General features: G+C 40.3%; 1 protein-coding gene and 1 pseudogene across 1 annotated transcript in view; one reads left to right on the forward strand and one right to left on the reverse strand.

The window, feature by feature from the left end:
* The first annotated feature begins 982 nt into the window (after positions 1-982).
* The window catches only part of Eprs1 (glutamyl-prolyl-tRNA synthetase 1), a 65,805-nt gene continuing 45,389 nt past the window's right edge, over positions 983-21,398 (forward strand). The window contains exons 1-8 of the mRNA XM_090341174.1: positions 983-1,114; positions 4,395-4,479; positions 7,373-7,472; positions 8,790-8,946; positions 11,592-11,731; positions 14,458-14,552; positions 20,042-20,168; positions 20,790-20,982. Coding sequence (XP_090197300.1) covers positions 1,069-1,114; positions 4,395-4,479; positions 7,373-7,472; positions 8,790-8,946; positions 11,592-11,731; positions 14,458-14,552; positions 20,042-20,168; positions 20,790-20,982 — 943 coding nt within the window. The 5' untranslated portion in view covers positions 983-1,068. The remainder of the gene's footprint in view (positions 1,115-4,394; positions 4,480-7,372; positions 7,473-8,789; positions 8,947-11,591; positions 11,732-14,457; positions 14,553-20,041; positions 20,169-20,789; positions 20,983-21,398) is intronic.
* Positions 9,056-9,618, reverse strand: LOC150058382 (large ribosomal subunit protein uL5 pseudogene; annotated as a pseudogene).

The following is a 21,398-nucleotide window of genomic DNA, read 5'->3' on the forward strand; positions in this document are numbered from 1 at the left end:
ATCCATCCAGGCAGGACTGTCTGCAGTGCTAAGGTCCACACTTCACAAGAGCAGCTATGGAAACAACATGTAAGACAGACTGGGTTAGCTGAGTGATGATGGCTCAGGCCTGTAATCCTAACTACTCAGAAGGCTGAGATGTGAGAATGGCAGTTCAAAGGCAGCCCAGGCAGGACAGTCTGTGCGATTCTTATCTGCAATTAACTTCCAAAAGCTGTAGCTCAAGTGGTAGAGTGCTAGCCTTAAACACACACACACACACACACAAAATCCCTCAGAGTTAGAGCCCAGGCTCTGAGTTCAAGAACCAGGACTGGCACCAAAACAAAAGTATGGAAAGGATCATGCCATCCTCCCACACCAACTTTCTACTGTGCATATGGACACATGGCTCCGCTTCTTTCTACACCGTGTCGTCTTTCTTTCGTAGTCGATGGCCATCTTTAAAGCTGGATGTTTCAAAGGGAACCGGGCAAACTCAGGACACGTGGGCTCAGGAGAGATGAGAAGGGTGACATTGATCAAGATGCACTGAACTCATAGACAAGGCTGGACTGACCCCTTTGTACAACTAAAGATAGTAAAAGCACCAGGTGTTTCGATATTTGGTCTCCAGTTCCTCCCCCAAGGAGGCCTCAGTGTTTGCAACTAGTGGAGTGAAGGCACTGCATTCAAAACACGTAAAAGGGTGGACTACGTACGTGTAATTTCGTGTGTTTTCGAGTGTACGACGCTGTCACCTGAGGCACGCTGAACATAAAGGTGTTGTTGCTTTTTAATTTAAATCTTCCCAGCAAAGGATACAACATTCTTCCACCCCGTCGAGCCAGGTCACGTGGGCCCAGGACCGGGGACGCCAGCCAATGGGGAGGCGGGACCGAGACGGACGCGCTGTGATGACGCACCACGCCCTGCGCGGCGACGTCAGCGGTCGTGGCACGCGGGCGGGGCGCTACCGGCTGCGGCGCTGGCGTGCGGCGCGCTTTGCACACGTCGCACCTTTTCGCTTCCAGTCCATTTCACGTGCGGGTTCGGGCGTCCTGACTGCCAGCCGACAGACCTGAGGCGATGGCGATGCTCTGTCTCACCGTGAATTCAGCAGACCCTCCCCTGGGTAAGGGAGTAGGCCGAGGCCGCCGGCCTCTGTGGGGTTGCATCAGCCAGAGGGGTGCGGGGCAGAGATGTCGCCGGGCCCCGGTCTGGCGCGGTGGTGGTCACCGTCTGGAAGATGCGGCCTGACTGAACAGAGTCGTCCAGGACCCTCGGCCTACTCCGGGGCCTCCCGAGGCCTCTCCTGGCGAAGGCGGTTTTCTGGGGCGTGGGAAGAGTTAGGGAGTGTGAGCCGGCTCTGGGCCGCTGGAGTAGTTGGTATCGTCTCTCAGTGTGATGACTCCTCATAAGATGCCCAGCTCCTCTTAGAGATGGCATGTTTGCCTACCCTCCTCTCAGCATTCTCCCCCTCTCCACGCTCCTTTCCTGTCCTCCCAACTCAGAAAATAAAGACTCGACCCCACTTAACCTTTACACTTGGTGCTGTTCAGAGCGAACACAGGGTAGACGGTCATGTTAGCCTTTAGAATTTTTAATTAGAGGTGGTAGGATAATGGAGTGGAGACTCGTAGGCAAACTGCAGACTGATGGGGTGCTTTACTTCACACACACTGGGGTGTCAGAGCTGACGTCGGCGATACTGCTTGCTTAATACAGCTTTTTAAGTTCAGTCCCTGAATACTGTGGTGGTTAGATAGCTTAGAATTTCAGCTTTTTCATTACTTTGGGAAATTGCAGCAAAGAATTTAAGCCTAATCTCGTTTTCGTTAATACATATTAAGAATATAGTTTTTTTTTTTTTTAGAGGACTTTAAATAGGTAGAGTTCATGGTTATCCGAGTATGTGTTTCTGGGAAAGCCTTTATACTAGGCAAGCACTATACAACCCAATATCCATCCCCTTCTTGACCTTATAAACCATTAGAAGGCTTAAATAATTAAAATGATAACGTTTTAGTATATTGGTTCCAGTAATTATGGGGTAAGCTCCATAAAATGAGTAGATTTGATTGGGGGGATGGAAAGCCACTAGACAATAGTTAGCCACTGTCTTACGGCTGAGGGCAAAGGCATATGGTTGCTGGAAGCCTAAATAATCCTCTGTCTCCACTGCTAAATACTAGTTGTGGAACTTGAATGAGTTCCTAGCTTACTTTTCTGTTTCCTCGTGTAAGAAAGTGGAATGTCTTTTATATAGTGTTGGCTCCCAGAATGGAATAACACTTACAAAGTTCTGACAGGTTTTAAATGTGTAGCAAATAGCTGTGATTGTAATATGTTGCTTAGAAAATCACTCTGGAGGCCAGGAGTTTGGCCTAGAGGTAGAGTACTTGCCTAGCAGGCACAGAGACCCAGGTTTGATTCCTCAGTACCATATACATAGAAAAAAGCTGGAAGTGTTGCTGTGGCTCAAGTGGTAGAGCTCTAGCCTTGAGAAAGCACAAGGACGGTGCTCAGGCCCTGAGTTCAGGCCCAGAACTGGGGGGGGGGGCAGGGAGAAGAGAAGAAAATAAAATGACTCTGGAGGTGATAGATCTATTTATAAATTACAGAACTCAGAACTGTTTTGTCAGTCTTAGAAGAGTCTTAAAGAAATTTGTCATTTTGAACTCTACCAATTTTAGAATACATGTTATTTTTCTAGTTGCTTCTCTTGATTTTCACGTAATTTTTCTCACTTGCTCAAATTTGATGTTTTATCTTTATAAAGTTAGATAAAGCATGTAGAAAAATAGATTTCATTGCTAGAATTTCCCTATTTTGTATGTATAGTGCATAGTACATGATTTTTTTTTCTCTTTTTTTGTCCATCATGGAGCTTAAACTGTGGTTCTGAGCGCTGTCCCTGAGCTCTTCAGCTCAAGGCTACCACCTTACCCCTTAAGCCTAGGACCACTTCCAGTTTTCTAGTGGTTAATTGGAGATAAGAGTCTCACAGTCTTTAGTTCCTGGGCTGGCTTTGAGCCTTGATCCTCAGCTCTCAGCCTCCTGTAATACAGGCATGGCTGTATGTTCTTTTTAATGATAAAAAATAATTTAACATAATAAAACAATAAGAGAGCGTACTACAGATACTTGACTTCCCTAGAATCTTCCAAATGTACAATTCCCACAAGCATATAATCTCTATATCTGATTCACACAACCGTCAAAGTCAGAAAATACCCACGGATACAAGTCCCATACCTATAGACTCTTATTCTAACACTTAACTGTTTCAATAATACTGTTGGCAAGGTCCACATTCTAAGATCTCCTTATTGTCATGTCTTCCCAGTTTATTTCAGTCTAGAATCAGTTAATAGTCTAACCTTGATTTTCATAGCTTTGGCCTTGAAGATTATAAGCCACTTACTTTTGAATATTCCCTTGTCTGGTTGTCTGACATTTCCTTGTAGTCAGATTCAGTCTTTGCCTCTTTGGCAGGAGTAACACGATGGTCTTTGTTCTCTTTTGCAGATGAGATTTTTTTTATTTATCATTGCAGTGCAACAATGGTACATGGGTTTAATTTTCCTACTTAATGATTCTATTCTTGATTACTTAAGATGATGTCAGCCCACTTCACCAGCTGCAGTTTTTTCTTTCAATTTACAGATATTTTGAATAAAACTGAACCATGCAAATGCTCTTATTTATCAATGTATTGGTTTCAGCATCTAGTTTGATGATGTTGTCATGATGACCTTCCAGATGTACAGTTACTTCTACATATGTTAGACACCATTTTTTTTTTTTTTTTTTGCCGGTCCTGGGCTTGAGATCAGGGCCTGAGCACTGTCCTTGGACTTTCTCAAGGCTAGAGCTCTACCACGTGAGCCTCAGCACCACTTCCGGCTTTTTTCTATGTATGTGGTACTGAGGAATCAAACCCGGGTCTTCGTGCATGCTAGGCAAGCACTCTACCACTAGGCCAGACTCCCGGCCTAGACACCATTTTTATGTGAGAAGAACATTTTCTTTCTCCCATGTAAAAATTCATAGTACCTGTACTGGATGTGTTCAGTGTGTGTGTGTGTGTGTGTGTGTGTGTGTGTGTGTGTGTGTGTGTATCTGTCTGTCTGTCTATCTATCTATCTATATGTCTGTCTGTCTGCATTTCAATACTGAGACTTGGATTTGAAATGCACAGTGCTTTAGAATTTGAGAACAAGATTGCCTTGAGTCCTTTTTTCAGAAGCTGTGCTCTTACATTATTTCTCTGAACTAGAACATAAGACTTTCTATAGACCTTCTAAACTCTTAGTGCTGGTTTATTGACTCATCCTTATTGCTTTTATGATCCAAGTTATGAGTACTTCATTGTCTTTAAACAAATAAATCTTTTCATCCTCCATTTTTAGAAGCATTGCTGGCAATAGAACATGTGAAAGGTGATGTCAGCATTTCTGTTGAAGAAGGAAAAGAGACTCTTCTTCGTGTTTCTGAGTAAGTGCTTTCATATCTCTATTTTCAGTACTATTAAAAATATTCAGAATTTAGTATTGTGTGCTTGTTCCACTTGCTAATTTGGTAGACTGCTCCTAGAAGTGAGTTTTGTTATGCTTTTGTTTTTGGCCATCCCGGAGCCTGGCACTGTCCTTGAGCTTTCTCAAGGCTGGCAGTCTACCACTTGAGACATACAAACACTTTCAGCTTTTTCTGTGTATGTGGTACCTAGAAATCAGACCCAGGGCTTCGTACATGCTAGGCAAATACTCTGCCACTATGCCACACTCTTGGCTGAGCTGCGTTGTTCTAAAAGGACAGAAGCCAGGGATTTATATTTGTCAGCTGGCTATGTGATTTCACTCATGTTTTAAAGGAGTTACAGATGTGAAGAAATATGACATATAAGGATTTATTTGTTTATTTATTCATTTTTGAGACAAGTTTTTATGTAGTTCAGGTTAGCCTGAAGTTCAGGATCCTTCTGCAGGAATTACAGGTGTGTACTACTGTGACCGAACTTTTATATAAAAGGCTTGAACTTAAGGTCTGGTCTTTTAGCTTCCTTTCCCCCCCCCCCCCCCATGGGTCATGGGGCTGGGTCATGGGGCCTGGGCACGGTCCCTGAGCTCTTCACCTCAAGGCTACTGCCCTACCCTTGAGCCAAGCCCCACTTCCCATTTTGTAGAGGTTAATTAATTGGAGATAAGTCTCAAGTCCTTTTGTGCTTGAGCTGGCTTTGAACTTTGATCCTCATATCTCAGCCTCCTGAGTAGCTAGGATTACAGGCAAGAGCCACCACAACCAGCTCTAGCAAGTATTTTCTTTTGTTTCCAGATTTATTATCCAGTGTTTTTCATTGAAATGTTAATTTCTGCTATTACATATTATCAGAGTTCTGGGGACTTTCTTCTTTGTTGTTTTGGAGTTGGGGGGGGGGGCAGGTTTTTTGTTGTTGTTGTTGTTTTGACCAGTCATGGGGCTTGAACTCTGGGCCTGGGCGCTGTCCCTGAGCTCTTCAGCTCAAGGCTGCTGCCCTACCCCTTGAACCACAGTGCCACTTCCTGTTTTCTTTTGGTTAATTGTTGATAAGAGTCTCACAGACATTAGTGCCCAGGCTGGCTTTGAACTGCAATCCTCTGATCTAAGCCTCCTGAGTAGCTAAGATTACAGGAGTGAGCCATTGCACCTGGCTTTTTTTTTTTTTTTTTTTTTTTTAACAAGGTCTTTCTGTATATCCCAGGCAGCATAGAACTGGACATCCTCTTGCTTCTCTCCCCTCTCCCCTCTTTTGGCAAGATAAATGTTTATTGGATTCATTAACAAAGAATATCCCATGACTATTAAGATGTTGCTTTTGTCTCTTAAGTACTGGAATTACTGGTGTTGGACACTATGCTAGCCTTTAAGAGTTCTGTTGTATACTTCTGGATAATCCTTTTATAATGTTCTGTTCTTGTTTGTTTGTCTGTTTATTTTCCCTCTTCGGATGTAAAGATGCTGGCGATTGTAGGCCCTCAACCTTGCACATAAAGACCCCTAATAGCTTCAGTGTAGGCTGCGATTTTTTTAATATTGTTTATTTTTGTCATTGTCTTTATAGGGTTTCTTCAGATATCCAACAACCCCTGGTAGTAGTTCTTTCAGAGATAGTATGAAAACAATGGGACTGGTAATTTCCGAACTGAGAGTTGATTCTATCAGTTCTGCACTTTTACTCTGAAAATAAAGCTGGCTAAACTGTTCACAGGGATCTTCTTGGGCTGATGTTATCCAGGAAAGAGGTTCTCTTTGACTTCTTAGGGAATAAATTTTCAGTTTGTGCCACAGAGGTATCCTAGCAAAATAAAGTTGGTGTGTGTGCGTGCGTGCGTGTGTGTGTGTGTGTGTGTGTGTTGGTATTCTGCTTTGAACTCAGATTCTTTTTTTTTTTTTTTTTTTTATAGATAATCATTTTATTTTATTTATTTATTTTTGGCCAGTCCTGGGCTTGAGCTCAGGGCCTGAGCCCTGTCCATGGACTTTCTCAAGGCTAGAGCTCTACCACTTGAGCCTCAGAACCACTTCTGGCTTTTTTCTATGTATGTGGTACCGAGGAATCAAACCCGGGTCTTCATGCATGCTAGGCAAGCACTTTAACCACTAGGCCAAACTCATGGCCCAAACTCCCGGCCATGAACTCAGATTCTTGAACTGGCTAGACAGGCTTCTGAGTACTAGCTCACCACCATCCTGGTACAGTAGTACTTTAATGAAGTTGTATTTTAATAATTCGAAGACATAGGGCTAGAAGTTTGGCCTAGTGATAGAGTACTTGCCCAGCATGCATATAGCCCTGGGTTCAATTCCTCAGTACCACATACATAGAAAAAGCTGGAAGTGGTACTTGTGGCACAAGTAGTAGAGAGCTAACCTTGAAAAAGCCCAAGGACAGTGCTCAGGCCCTAAGTTCAAGCCCCAAGACGGGCATAAAAAAAGAAAAAAGAAAACATTATACAAATGTGTGTGTGTGTGAGAGAGAAGACTACTTTGTAGTAATTTGTTCGTTTAGCTGGATGTTTTATAACAAATTAGAATTTGATAGAAACAAGTAAACAGGCAAATTTATCTTGCCTGTAGTACAAAAGAACTTAGAAAGTATATTAGGATTTCCATTTTTACATATCTTCCATAGTCCCATAATTTATTGTTTGCTAGAGCAACTATAGTATTTTTTTTTTAATGTTAGGGAACAGCAGGGTTTTTTTTTTTATTTTTATTTATTTATTTATTTATTTTTTTGTCAGTCCTGTGGCTTAAGCTCAGGGCCTAAGCATTCCTTGGGCACTCTTACCACTAGGCCAAACTCCCAGCCCCGGCAACTATAGTATTTTACCTCATGTTTTTATTCTAGGAATGTGGTGTTCACAGACATAAATTCCATACTTCGCTATTTGGCCAGAGTTGCAACTACAGCTGGGCTCTATGGTACTAACCTGATGGAACATACTGAGGTAAACACTTAACTTGCATGTATTGCTTATTTTAATTAATTGATGCTAGATTTTTGAAAACAGTATGGTCTTACATTGTCATGTTCTATTACTCTACAGTGTTAATTATAGAACAAGTTAAGAAATTTTTATGGTGGTTTTATTTTGTTTTATTGCCACTCTTGCAGCTTGTACTCAGGGACTGGGCACTGTCCTTGAGTTTTCTCAAGGCTAGTGCTCTACCACTTGAGCCACAGCACCACTTCCAGCTTTTTCTGTGTATGGGATAGTGGGGAATCAAACTCAGGGCTTCATACATGCTAGGCAAGCACTCTACCACTGGGCCATACTCGCGGTCCCATTTTATTTATTTATTTATTTATTTATTTATTTTAAAGAAAAATTCTCAGAGTTGGTATGGCTAAGTGGTAGAGCACTAGTCTAGCATGTATCAGGTCCTGGGCTTGATCACCAATATAGTTAAAAAATATAGTACTCTTTGTCTTTCCTTTAAAAAAAATAGGTTTTTTTATTTCCAAATTAACTGTACTTTAGGGGCATTTAGTGCATCTTCATCTTCCTACCTTCCTAGAATATCATGGTGGTATGAAACTATATATCATCCCACCCAACTTTCATGCTTTGTAGATAAGGCAGTAGGCATATCAATTCTCAAGTGTTTGTGTAAAGTAACACAATATATCATCTACTTAAGTGCTACTAGATTTGATTCCACATAATAATGCAAAAATTTGAGATAAGCAAATCGCCAGTGGCTCACACCTGTAATTCTAGCTACTCAGGACACTGAGCTCTGAGGATTGCAGTTGAAAGCCAGTCCGGGCACAAAAGTCTGCGAGACACTTTTAACCACCAGAAAACGGGAAGTGGTGCTGTGGCGCAAGTGGTAGAGTGCTAGCCTTGAGCTGAAGAACTCAGGGACAGACTTCAGAGTTTAAGCCCCTTGACTGGCAAAAAGGAAAAAAGAATGAAGGTAACAAATGTATGTTTTTACATTAGGAAGCTGGGTATGTTGTTCTAGCTAACTGCCATTTTTTTTCTTGTGGTCATCTTTCTCTGAAGTCTAAACTTTGTGGTTCGGGGGTTTGGCATAGTGGTAGAGTGGTTGCCTAGCATACAGGAAGACCCAGGTTCGATTTCTCAGTACCACATACATAGAAAAAGCTGGAAGTGATGCTGAGGCTCAAGCAGTAGAGCTCTAGCCTTGAGAAAGTCCAAGGACAGTGCTCAGGCCCTGAGCTCAAGCCCAGGACTGGCAAAAAAAAAAAAAAAATCTAAACTCTGCAATGTTTTTTTCTCTCTTCTTTGTGTTCACAGATTGACCACTGGTTGGAGTTCAGTACTACAAAATTATCTTCATGTCATTTGTTTACTTCTGCCATCAATGAGCTTAATCATTGCCTATCTTTGAGAACATATTTAGTTGGGAACTCCTTGACATTGGCAGATTTATGTGTGTGGGCTGTCTTAAAAGGTATCAGTTCCTTTTAAAATAAGCATTCCTTGATTTTGGCTTTTTTTTTTTTTAAATGGAGGCCTTAAACACCTAAACCTAAGTAATATTTTTTTTTTCACTGAGAACATTTTATTGGCCTTTGTATAGAAAGGGGGATTTATTTGCCAGGCAGGATGATGCCATCATACTTCTGGTGGAACCAGTGCATAGCCTCCTCTTTGCTGATTCTGTGTTTGGCTCCAATGCAGCCGGCCTGCGCTTCTTGTCTGCGATGCTGAAACCTGGCCTACCTAGCACCACATAGAAGTCCAGGCGGTAGATACCAATACTTGGGTCATACTTGATGCCTATATCGATGTGTTCCTGGATCCCAAAACCAAAGTTTCCAGTATCTGAGAAGTTATTTTTTCTTAATTCATATTCCTGTACCTTCAGACCCTTCTCCAGGATTTCTTCTGCCTTAGCCCCACAGACTGTGCAGTGGACAGCAATCTTTTCATTTCTCTTGATGCCAAAGGATCTGACAGTGTATCTAGCTTTAGAAAACACTGGGGTCTGCCTTGTGAGTTGCTCCAACACCGTGGCTGCCCGGGTCAGCCTGTCTCCACTCTCCCCAACACAGATGTTGAGGCAGAGCTTTCAGATATGAAGCTCCCGCATGGGGTTCTCCTTTTCACCTTGATCAGCCATGATAGCGACAGGAATAGCCTAAGTAATATTTTTGCCTCAGCCTCACAGAAGGGTAGAATTTCAATTTTGCACCTCCATGCCCAAATAAAATACTACATTTTACTCATTTAATATTTTTCTGCATGTGCACATGCATGTACACACCTTCTCACACATACACACATGTCTAGGTCATAACTTAAGAATTTTCTTACAGAGTAGTCATTCCAAGTGTCTTATTTATATGCAGTTATAGGAATTAAGTCCCTCATTCCACTTATATCAGCACTTTTCTGCTTCAGCCTTACTTTAGACACTTAGCTCTCACTGGAGAAATCACCAGGACTATAAGAAGGGCTAGGTTAGTGATTTGAAGTGTCACTTTTCTGGGAGTTTACTTATTCCTCTTCTAAAACTTGTTTGCTACAGATAGGAAGAAGTATTTTTCAACTTGGAAAAACAGCCTTTTATCTTGAAGAAACAAAAAAGGAACTTCATGAAGTGTAACTTGTATACAGAAAACTCCACTTAAAATACGTGATTTTAGGGGCCGGGAGTTTGGCCTAGTGGTAGAGTGCTTGCCTAGCATGCACGAAGACCCCAGTTCGATTCCTTGGTACCACATACTTAGAAAAAGCTGGAGGTGGTGCTGAGGCTCAAGTGGTAGAGCTCTAGCCTTGAGAAAAATCCAAGGACAATGCTCAGGTCCTGAGCTTAAGCCCAGGACTGCCCCCCCCAAAAAATGTGATTTTATTGAGATACACATATATTTTAAAGACCCTAGGGTTTGAATTTGGCCTCGCACTTGCTAAGCACTCTCCCACTTGAATCATGCCCATATCTCTGGACTTGAACTCCTTCCTGCCTTAGCCTTAGTATTACAGGAGTGTGCTTCAGTAATTTTTATCTGTTCTGTGAGGTTTTGGTTTGTTTGTTTTGTCCATCATGGGGATGGAACCCAGGGCCTAGGCACTGTCCTTCAGCCCTTTTCCTCAAAGCTAGCATTCTACAACTTTGAGCCATAGCTCCTCTTTCAGTTTTTGAGTAGTTAATGGGAGATAGGAGTCTGATGGGGACTTTTCTTCCTTGGCTGACTTTGAACCATAATCATCAGCTCTCAGCCTCCTGAGTAGCTAGATTACATACATGAGCCATTGATATCTGGCTTCTAATTTTTCTTTTAAGCTTTGTAATGGTAAACTGGTAAATAAACTTTCCTTTACTGCCTTTTTTAAAATTTTGTGCCAGTAGTAGAGTTTGAACTCAAGACCTTTTATTCCCTTAACGTGCTTGCTTGACTGATGCTCTACCACTTGGGCCATGCTTCCAGTTCAGTTTTGTTTTGTTATTTTGAAGATGAAACCTCACTGCCTTTTCTGCCTGAACTGGCTTCAAACTTTGATCCTTTGGATCTAAGCCTCCTGAGTTGATAGGATTACAGCTATTGATAGCTTCTTGATGATTGTGATTTTTTGTTGTGATTGGTTATGGGGCTTGAAATCTGGTTCTGGGCGTTGTCCCTGAGCTCTTCAGCTCCAGGCTACCACTCTACCCCTTGAGCCACAGTACCACTTCTGGGTTTCTGGTGGTTCATTGGAGATAAGAGTCTCATAGACTTCAATGCCCAGGCTGGCTTTGAACCGGAATCCTTAGATCTCAGCTAGTATTACAGGCATGTGCCACCATACCTGGCTTGATTTTGTTTGAAAGTTGACCTTTTTCTTAATTTTGAAATGAACTTTACATTTAAAATGAAGTGTTGGTCTTTGTGTATGTGGCATGAATAAGCACAGAATTTATGGTTAAAGAACTTCAGTTAATCTGAAAAGCTGATTTTTTGAATTTTGGAAAACGCATTAGTGTTAGGACATGTTTCAGATTTTAATGACTTTATTGCAGAAGAAGGACTTTAATCTCTTAATTTAATCATCATTAGAACTTTGCTTTTGAATTTGCAGACTTATAGAATATTTTAAAATTATGTTTGCTAATAGGAAGTGCTACATGGCAAGAACAAGTGAAACAGAACAAGGCTCCGGTTCATGTAAAACGCTGGTTTGGTTTTCTTGAAGCCCAGCAGGCCTTCCAGACTATAGGTACCAAGTGGGATGTTTCAACAAGCAAAGATAAAGTGGTAAGCCTGCCTGCCTCCCACCCTGTCTCCTTCCTTCCTTCCCCCTCATCCCCATTCTTCTCCTTACCCTCTTTTTTTTAGAGGGAGGGAGGGGGGAAATCCTGGGGCTTGAACTCAAGAGCTTGGGTGCGGTTTGTGCTCAAGGTTAGCTCTCTGCCACTTGAGCCACAACATCACTTCCAGCTTTTTCTGAGTAGTTTATTGAAGATAAGAGTATCACAGACTTTCCTGCCCAGGCTGGGTTTGAATGGTAATCCTCAGATCTCAACCCCTAGAGTAGCTAGGATTACAGTGTGAGCCACTAGAGCCTGGATCTTTTCTCCTTTCTTAAATGCTGATATTTCAGTATGGATCTGAGAAGGAAATTATTGCTACTCATAAAACTTACTTTCAGAAACTGAGAGTATAGCCCAGTGGCAGTGTTTGCTTAACTTAGAATTCATAGGCACAAAAAAAAGTGAACTTATCCTTTCACAAGTGAAAAAGGATTTTCTTAGAAAAACCTGTTGCTAAATCTTTGTTTAACATTAACTGGTAGATTACATAAAGCCCTTTGTGCTTGTGAAAGATTGACTCTCCAGTATTTTTCTCAGACAATTCAAACTTCATAGGAATTTTCACTGATACTGTGGTTTAGTGTTAGGGATTGAACCCAAGTCCTCATGTTTGCTAAGCACATACTATCAGTCTATACTTTCAGCCCCTATTATTATTTTACTGTCTCCTGAATCTACTGTTTTCTTTTTTTGAATCATTGAGTTCTGGGAAGTTATAGATTCTTTTGTTAATTCTATAGGAAGATGTGGTAATAGAATACAGTAGGAAAGGTCCTAGAGTCATTCTAATTTGATTGGCTTCATATAGTCAACATGAATAGCTCAGTTCTTATTTAATGAAGGTTTTTCTAATGTAAAATTTGCTTAATTTTTTTGTTTTTTCCATCTAATAGGTCAACAAGCCCTCTTATTCTCCTATCTACAAATTTTCTTTCTGTTCATCCCTATTGCTCTGCTTTATATTATTGCATCTTCTTCATTATATACTTTTTCATAACTGAACTTACTTTACTTGTTCTTTCTCTAATTCTGCATTTTTGCTGTTGTAGGTATTATTTTAAAATATGGAAGTAACTTATTTCATTTTCCCTACTACTTCCTATTACTTGAAACATAAAAGCCAGGACTAAACTTGGTGGGTTGGAACTGGGGCTTGAACTTTTGATTGGCTTCTTCACTCAAGGCTTGTGTTCTGCTACTCAAGGCGTACCTCCATTTCTGGCATTTTGCTATAATTGGAGATAAGAATCTCATAGACTTACTTTTCCCTGGGCTGGCCTTGAACTGTGCTTGTCAAACCTCAGCATCATGTGTAACTAGAATTATAGACGTGAGCTGTCACCACTTAATTTATTTCAACTTCTTGTTCATATATCCAGTATATATAGATACTGCGTTGTTCTTCCCTGCCTTTGTATCTTGCCTTTAAGCCCTTTATCCTTTCCATCTGATCCATTTCTACTTTGTGTGTGTGTGTGTGTGTGCTTGCGTGCAAGCTTGCACACATGTATGTGTGTGTGCATGTGTGTATGTGAATGCATGCCCAGGGCACTTTTGTGCTCAATGCTAGTGCTCTACTGCTTGAGCTACACTCTATAGCTTCACCTCTGACTTTTTTGGTGGTTGCTTGGAGATATGAATCTCAAGGACTTTTTCTGCTCTGCCTGGCTTTGGAGCTAGCTTTATACCTCTATTCTCAGATATGGGCCTCTCTGAGTAGCAGCCACTGGTGCCTGGTACATTTCTACTTTTTAACATGTAGATTGGAACCCCTGCTAGTGGTTGCATCTATAATCCTAGCTATCCCAAAGACAGTGATCAGAAGATCTCCATTCAAAACCAGCTTAGAGAGACAGAAACAATAGAATCTTATCTCCAGTTAACCAGTGAGATGCTAGAAGTGCTAGCCTGTGAGTAGAAAAAGAATGGTTGAGAGAGCCTGCTGCCCTGAGACTAGAAGAGATCCAGCTTGGTTCTTTTCTCCTTTTAAGCTTTTCCTGATGACCTGGGTATTGTTGATTTAGGGGGTGTGTGTGCGTGCTAATCCTGGGGCTTGAACTCAGGGCCTGAACATTGTCCCTGAAGTTTTGTGCTCAAGCAAGTACTCTACGAGTAGAGTCACAGCTGCTTTTTAGATGATAAATTGGAAATGGGAGTCTCATGGGCTTTCCTGCCCAAGACTGGCTTCAAACCACAATCCTCAGTTCTGAAAAGCTAGGATTACTAGGGTGAGCCACTGGTACCTGGTTTGTTGATTAGTTTTTATTTTTTATTTATTTATTTTTGCCAGTCCTGGGCTTGAGCTCAAGGCCTAAGCACTGTCCTTGGACTTTCTCAAGGCTAGAGCTCTACCACTTGAGCCTCAGCGCCAGTTCCGGCTTTTTCCTGTGTATGTGGTACCGAGGAATCGAACCCAGGTATTCATGCTTACTAGGCAAGCACTTTACCTCAGGCCAAACTCCCGGCCCTTGATTAGTTTTTATTAAACATTCTGACTGTACTTTCTAAATATCTGTGTTGCTGGTGTGTACTTTTAAAGTCCCCAAATGCAGAAATGATCTTCTAGTCATCACTTTGTTCATAACTACTATGCTGTATCATTTACCAGGTTAAAAGTTTCTTTAGTGAACACATCATATAACTTCTTGTTGTTGATGTTTTTCTTTTCAGGCACCTGAGAAAAAACAAGATGTTGGGAAGTTTGTTGAGCTTCCAGGTGCAGAGATGGGAAAGGTTACTGTCAGATTTCCTCCAGAAGCTAGTGGGTAAGGAAATACAGCTCAGACTTACACTTTAAGTTATCCAACTTCTAATGCTAATGAGTTGATATAGAAGAATGTAAATAAGATTTTAATGATGGGAGTTAAAATTTTAACCCGTCATAATAGTTCTTAATTATTAACAGCTAATTAGTTAAATTATTAAGACAATAGAAGGGACATTTAAATTTTATCCCATTTTAAATACAAATAAAATATCATAAGTAGAATCATTAAAATAAGGACTGGCAGAGTGGCTCAAATGGTAGTGTTTTCCTAGGAAATGCAAGGCCTTGAGTTCACATCCCAGCACTGATAAGAAGAAACTTAATTTTTTTTCTTTAACATTTCATTAATCTTTATTGTAAAGGTGATGTACAAGGGGGTTATAGTTATGTAGATCAGGTAATGAGTACATTTCTTTCAACTATGTCACCCCTTCCCTTGTTTTCTCACAGTTTTACCCTCCATCTCCCCTACCCCACAAGTTGTATAGTTCATTTTTAACACAATGTCTAGTGAATGAAGAAACTCAAATTTAAAGATGTCTATAGATAGGGATTAACTTTTATCTGCATTCTTTTATAATAGCAGTAAAAATTAGATAGCAGTATTTTGTCCTCAAGTAGAGAAGAGTGCTAAAAAAAATATCTTCCTACTTAGTTCCTTCTGTTGGTAACATGTTTCCCAAACTCATTAACCTTGGCGAACATAGAAAATTATAATCAATTTAAGAAAAACTGTTCTTCCTGTAAGTCATACCCTGGGGCTGTTTCAGATCTTTTTCACCATTCCCTAAGGCTGAGGGGACTCTGCCTTTCCACATCCATCTCCTTGAAGCAGAGGAACGTCAAGCTTTGTAATTCCTATGATACTAATGTAATAAAATGAGTCTTACTAAAGACATATTACTAATGCAGTTGTGTACCGAAGCACTGAACCATTAGAGACAATGTGAATTTGTGAGTGATTCTTTTTACAACTTTTTATTTCAGTTTTTGTTTCAGATAAGAATTTCAAATTCTTGCCTTTTTATGGTAGATGGAATATGTAGATCACAGAAATTGGCTGATAGGATAGGACCCTACCACTTGAGCCACAGTGCCACTTTTGGTTTTCTGGTGGTTAATCGGAGATAAGAGTCTCATGGACTTATCCTCAGATCACAGCCTCCTGAGTAGGATTACAGGTGTCAGCCACCAACACCCAGGAAGAAAACACTTTTCTTTTAGGTGTGTATTTAATAGATCTTTGCAAGTGATCTCACCAATAAAAACCAATTCTAGGCCTGGGGATGTGGCTTAGTGGTACAGTGTTTGTCTAGCATGCATGATGTCCTGGGTTTGATTCCTAGTATCACATAAACAAAAATTAAAAGAAAAGCCAGTTGTATAGTTCCAGATATTCTACATTATTTATTTTACTGGTACTAGGATTTAAACTCAGCCTTGGGCTTGCTCAGCCTGCTTGTTTCTGTGGCATTCTACCACTTGTGCCATTCCTCTAGCTTGTCTCTATTCATTTATTGCCAGTCCTGGGGTTTGAACCCAAGGCCTGGTCACTGTCTTTGAGCTTTCTCGAGGCTAGTGCTTTACCACTTGAGCCAGAGCACCACTTCCAGCTTTTGTATATGTGGTACTAAGGAATTAAACCCAGCACTTCCGTGCATGCTAGGCAAGCACTCTACCACTAGGCTACCCTCCAGGCCCTAGCTTGTCTTTTTATTTTGGCGATGGAATCTCATGAACTTTTCTGCCTGGGTTGGCCTTGAACCTCAAACCTTCACTACACTTGGCCTCTAAAGTATTACAAACTTGTAATCTAAAGGATTACAAACTTGAGCAACTGCCTCATGACTTCTTTCTACTTTTTTTTTCCTGGTCGGTCATGGGGCTTGAACTCTGAGTCTGGGTGCTATCCCTGAGCTCTTCAGCTCCAGGCTGGTACACTGCCTTGAGGAGCCATAGCACCACTTCTGGTTTTCTGGTCATTAATTGGAGATAGTCTCACAGACTTCCTTGCCTGGGCTGGCTTTGAACCACAATCCTCAGATCTCAGCCTTCTAAGTAGCTAGGATTGCAGACGTGAGCCACTGGCACCCAGCTTCTTTCTGCTTTTTTTAAGTTTGCTGATCCTGATGCTAACCTAGGGGATAGGTAGGAAAAAAATGAAAATGATTTTAACTGAAAAAGTAAAGAACTTGATTGATTCCTGACTCAATGAAATTAGTCATAAGTAACATGTAATAGTTCAGTTCTTTTGTGTGTGTGTGGGGGGGGGGTCCTGAGCCTGGTCCTGTATCTGAGCCCATTTGTGCCAAAGATTATCATTCTGCTACTTGAGCTACAGCTCCCCTTTTGGCTTTTTCTGAGTAATTCATTGGAGATTAAGAGTTTCAGGGAGTGTGGTTTAGTGGTAGAGTGCTTGTCTAGCATGCATGTAGCCCTCAGATGGATTCCTGTATACAATATAAGCAGAAAAGGCTAGACTAGCTCTGTGGCTCTGTAGCTCTGTGCTACCCTTGAGCAAAAGCTCAGGGACAGTGCCCAGGCCCTGAGTTCAAGCACCAAAGTTGGCAAAAAAAAAAAAAAAAAAAGAAGAAAGAAAGAAAAGAAAAGAAAAGCTGGGCAGGAGTGGCTGACACCTGTAATCCTAGCTACTCAGGAGGCTGAGATCTAAGAATCAAGGTTCAAAGTCAAAAGCTGGGCTCTGTTGGCTCATGCCTGTAATCCTATCTACTCAGGAGGCTGAGATCTGAGGATTGCACCATTCAAAGCGAGAAAGTCTGTGAGACTTATCTCCAATTAACCACTACTAAACCAGAAGTAGCTTTGTGGCTCAAGTGGTAGAGCGCGAGCCTGGAGCTGAAGAGCCCAGGGCCAGTGTCCAGGCCCAGAGGTCAAGCCCCCTGACCAACCCAAAACAAACAAACCAAAAAAAAAACCTCTCATGGACTTTTCCTGCCAGGAACCATGATCCTCACTCAGCTGTCAGCCTTCTGAGTAGCTAGGATTGCATAGTGAGCCAACAGTGCTAGTTCAGTTTTAAAGATATCATTAAATCTTTCCTCCCAATATTCTGTTCTTACGTTTGGTATGAGAAGTCATACTTATTGTTTGCATTACTAACATTAATTGTTTGATAAAAACTACTTTTAAATACTATTTTTATGTCTTTTATCACTTCTTGAATATTGGATTTATACATTTATACTCATGCATATACATCATGAAACATGTTTATGTCATTTTCAGAGATAAATGCTCTAATACAGGTAACTAATATTTCATTATTATCCATAAATTTCATTAAATTCCCGTATATTTGCTAAAGACAATTATTTTTGTTCTGAATGCAAGAGCCAGAAGGCTTAACTTTGCCTTTTATTTTATTCTTAGCTAGTGTGTATATAACATCTGTCATGTGCAGGCACTAACAAGTGCTTTCTATATAGTAAGTCATTAATCTGAACAACTCTTTGAAGAAGGCTGAGTCATACAATATATTAATATCTTGCCAAACTCAAAATCTGTGCCATCTGACTCTTGTAGCTAAATATTGTTATGTACTTGCTGAACATAACAGAAGTCCAATTCAGCGTAACTGGTAACTAAAGGAGCGTGATTCTTAACTTCCTTAACTGTTGTGGTGTTTTCAGATGATTAATTTTAGTTATGGTATTTTATAATCTCGGTTGTTTTTTCCTGAGGCTTGGAATATACATTATTGCAGGTTCACTTGTATCTTTAAGACTTCTCATCACTTTTCTCCCCTCCTCCCTCCTGTTTTCTTTTCCCCTTTTTTCTTCTCCCCCTTTCTCTTTTCTGTCTCCTTCCTTTCCTCTCTTTTTCTTCTTTTTTTCCTCCTCTTTTTCTCCTCTATTTTCTTCCTCTCCTTCAAATCTCTTCTTCTCTCCCAGCATCTTGTTCCTGGTCAGCATATACTGTATCATTCAGCTACACTGTCAACTCTACATCATCCTTCTTAATTTTGTATTTAAAGCTGAGCAGATTAGCTCAAACAATAGGTGACCATATAGGTAACTATATCTTTTTTGTACTATATAGCATATTACTGAATTAAACTGCTTCAAGAAAACCTAGAGTTTCTGTTTTAGGGAATCCATAGCCCTGTATTTATTTGTTTGTTTATTTTGGTTGATCTTGGGGCTTGAACTCTGGGCTTGGGCTCCGTCTCTGAGCTCTTCAGCTCAAGGCTAGCGCTCTACCACTTGGAGTCATAGTGCCACTTCTGGTTTTCTGGTAGCTAATTGGAGATAGAGTCTCATGGACTTCTGTGCCTGGGCTGGCTTTGAACCATGATCCTCAGATCTCAGCCTCCTGAGTAACTAGGATTACAGGTGTGATCCACTGGCTCCAGGCCTTTTAAGTTACTTTATTTTATAATAGTTTTAAATTTATATTGCATTACATTGCAATTAAATTTTACAATTGTCAGTTCCCCATAAGAACAAACTGTGAATGTGTGTGTGTTATAGTGTCAGACCTGGAGCTTGAACTTCAGGCCTGGAGACTCTGAATTTTTTTCTTTTTCCTCAAAGCTAGTGCTCTACCACTTGAGCCACAGCTCCACTTATTGATTTTTTTTTAAAAGTAGTTATTGGAAATAAAAGAGTCTCCTGGACTTTCCTTCCCTCACTGGCTTCCAACCTCAATCTTCAGATTTCAGCCTCCGAGGTAGCTACAGGTTTGATTCACCAGCATCTGGCTGAAAAGAATATTATACATTTTGATTCACGGAGTTTGGTACTAGATGAGACCTTTGAAATCATTTGATTGAAGTCTTTTTATTTTGCTTTTGAAAATGCTAAATCCTAGAGAAATAAAATTTCTAGAGAAAGAAATTTTTTCTAGAGGAAATCCAGTTTTTCTTTTATTTTCTTTCTTTCTTTTTTTTTTTTTTGTTGTTGTTTCTTGGCTTGTTTCATTTTTTAAGACAGGATATTGCTATGAAGACCGGATAGTCTGGAATTTGTGATCCTCCAACTCAGTCTCCTTACTGCTAGAATTAGCAGGTGTGAGCTGTCATGCCCAGCTATTTTTTCCTCATAATTCTAGTAGGTTCTCACTTAACCATCACAGTGACAGTCTTAGTGTTTCTCTCTAGTGGGTACTAGGTACTTGTCCAATTCCCTGTAGCATCAAGTCTTATAATAAGGGGACCCTACCAACTGGAAATGTTTCAGGAGTTTTTCTCCAGGTGACCACTATTCTTGGGGGGAGGGGGAGGAAGAACACTACAACTTTTATGAATATGGTAATTTTACATGCAAAGTTGTTTCATATTATAAATATTCCTAGTCTGTTTTTTCCCTTCAGGGTCAGATTTTCTATCTTAGTACTTCTTGTTGAAAAGTAAAATACGATTGGGATACCAGTTAGAAGTTCTGTTTAGACCTCATCTCCTCAGGGTTGAGTTGAAGTATTTAGTCAAGACCTGTTAATGAGTTTCTTTGTGAAATGTTTTTGTTTTAGTTACTTACACATTGGGCATGCAAAAGCTGCTCTTCTGAACCAGCACTACCAGGTTAACTTTAAAGGGAAACTGATCATGAGATTTGATGACACAAATCCTGAAAAAGAAAAGGAAGATTTTGAGAAGGTAATTAAAAGTGTAGTGATGACTTTTTTCAGAAAAGTTAATTAAAATTAGAGTGTGACCTGATACCTTCATGGTATGAAAGCAAACCAGCTGCCTCCACCCTATCTGTATATTCCACCTATGTATATTCTTGGGACCCAAACCAAAAATTGTCAAGCTCCTATACCCCCCCCAAAATTTTTTTCTTCTTCTCTAGTTACAGAATTTACCTACGTGCTGTATTTTCCTTTAAGTACCAAATTCATTGGAGGCAGGTTTCTTTTTTGTCATTAAGTATATGAATGGAATAATCACTAAATAGGTATTAGAAAATGTAGTTTTTTTTTACCTTATTCAGAAGCAAAAGAAGATACAAAGGATTGTTTGTATGAGCAATAAATAATAATCAATTTTTCCAGAATAAATGAAACCTCCCTCATGAGATCAGCTTTCGGAGCTGGAAATTTGGAAGCTTAACGTAATGAATTTTTTTTTCTGACTTAATATCATACAACATCCATGGCCATTTTCAGGCTATTTAAGACAGACGGTGTTACATTTACTCAAAATGCAGTATCAAGGATCAGAAATAATGGTGAAAACGAAAATATGCACTGATTTTTATTTTTAAATCTATTGCAGGTTATCTTGGAAGATGTTGCATTGCTGCATATCAAACCAAATCAATTTACTTACACTTCGGATCATTTTGAAACTATAATGAAATATGCAGAGAAACTAATTCAAGAAGGGAAGGCTTTTGTTGATGATACGCCTGCTGAGCAGATGAAAGCAGAACGTGAACAGAGGATAGAATCCAAACATAGAAATAATTGTAAGGCATATTTTTGTCTGATGTTTTAATTCATATTCTGTACTATGTGCTTCCTTAGCAGTACATGACTTCTTTATTGTGAAAAATGCTGGCTTGCAACAGATTGAGTTTCTGTGTTAATGCATCTCAGAAATCTTTTTTCATCTGGGAATATAGCTTAGTGGTTGAGTGTTTGCCTAGCATGCATGAAGCCCTGTGTTCAATTCCTCAGTACCATGTAAATAGAAAAAGCTGGAAATGTCACCTGTCGTTCATGTGCTATAAGGCTAGCCTTGAACATAGAGAGGCTCAGGGACAATGCCCAGTCCCCAGAACTGACACATACACACGCACAAAATTTTTTTTTCTTTTTCTGTAATCGTTTATATTTTTACTGCTTTATTACCAGTAACAACCATATACAGAGCCCATGTCTT

The sequence above is a fragment of the Megascapheus bottae genome, chromosome 10 (genome assembly GCF_031878675.1).
Source record: "Megascapheus bottae isolate mThoBot1 chromosome 10, mThoBot2.hap1, whole genome shotgun sequence".
NCBI lineage: Eukaryota > Metazoa > Chordata > Mammalia > Rodentia > Geomyidae > Megascapheus > Megascapheus bottae.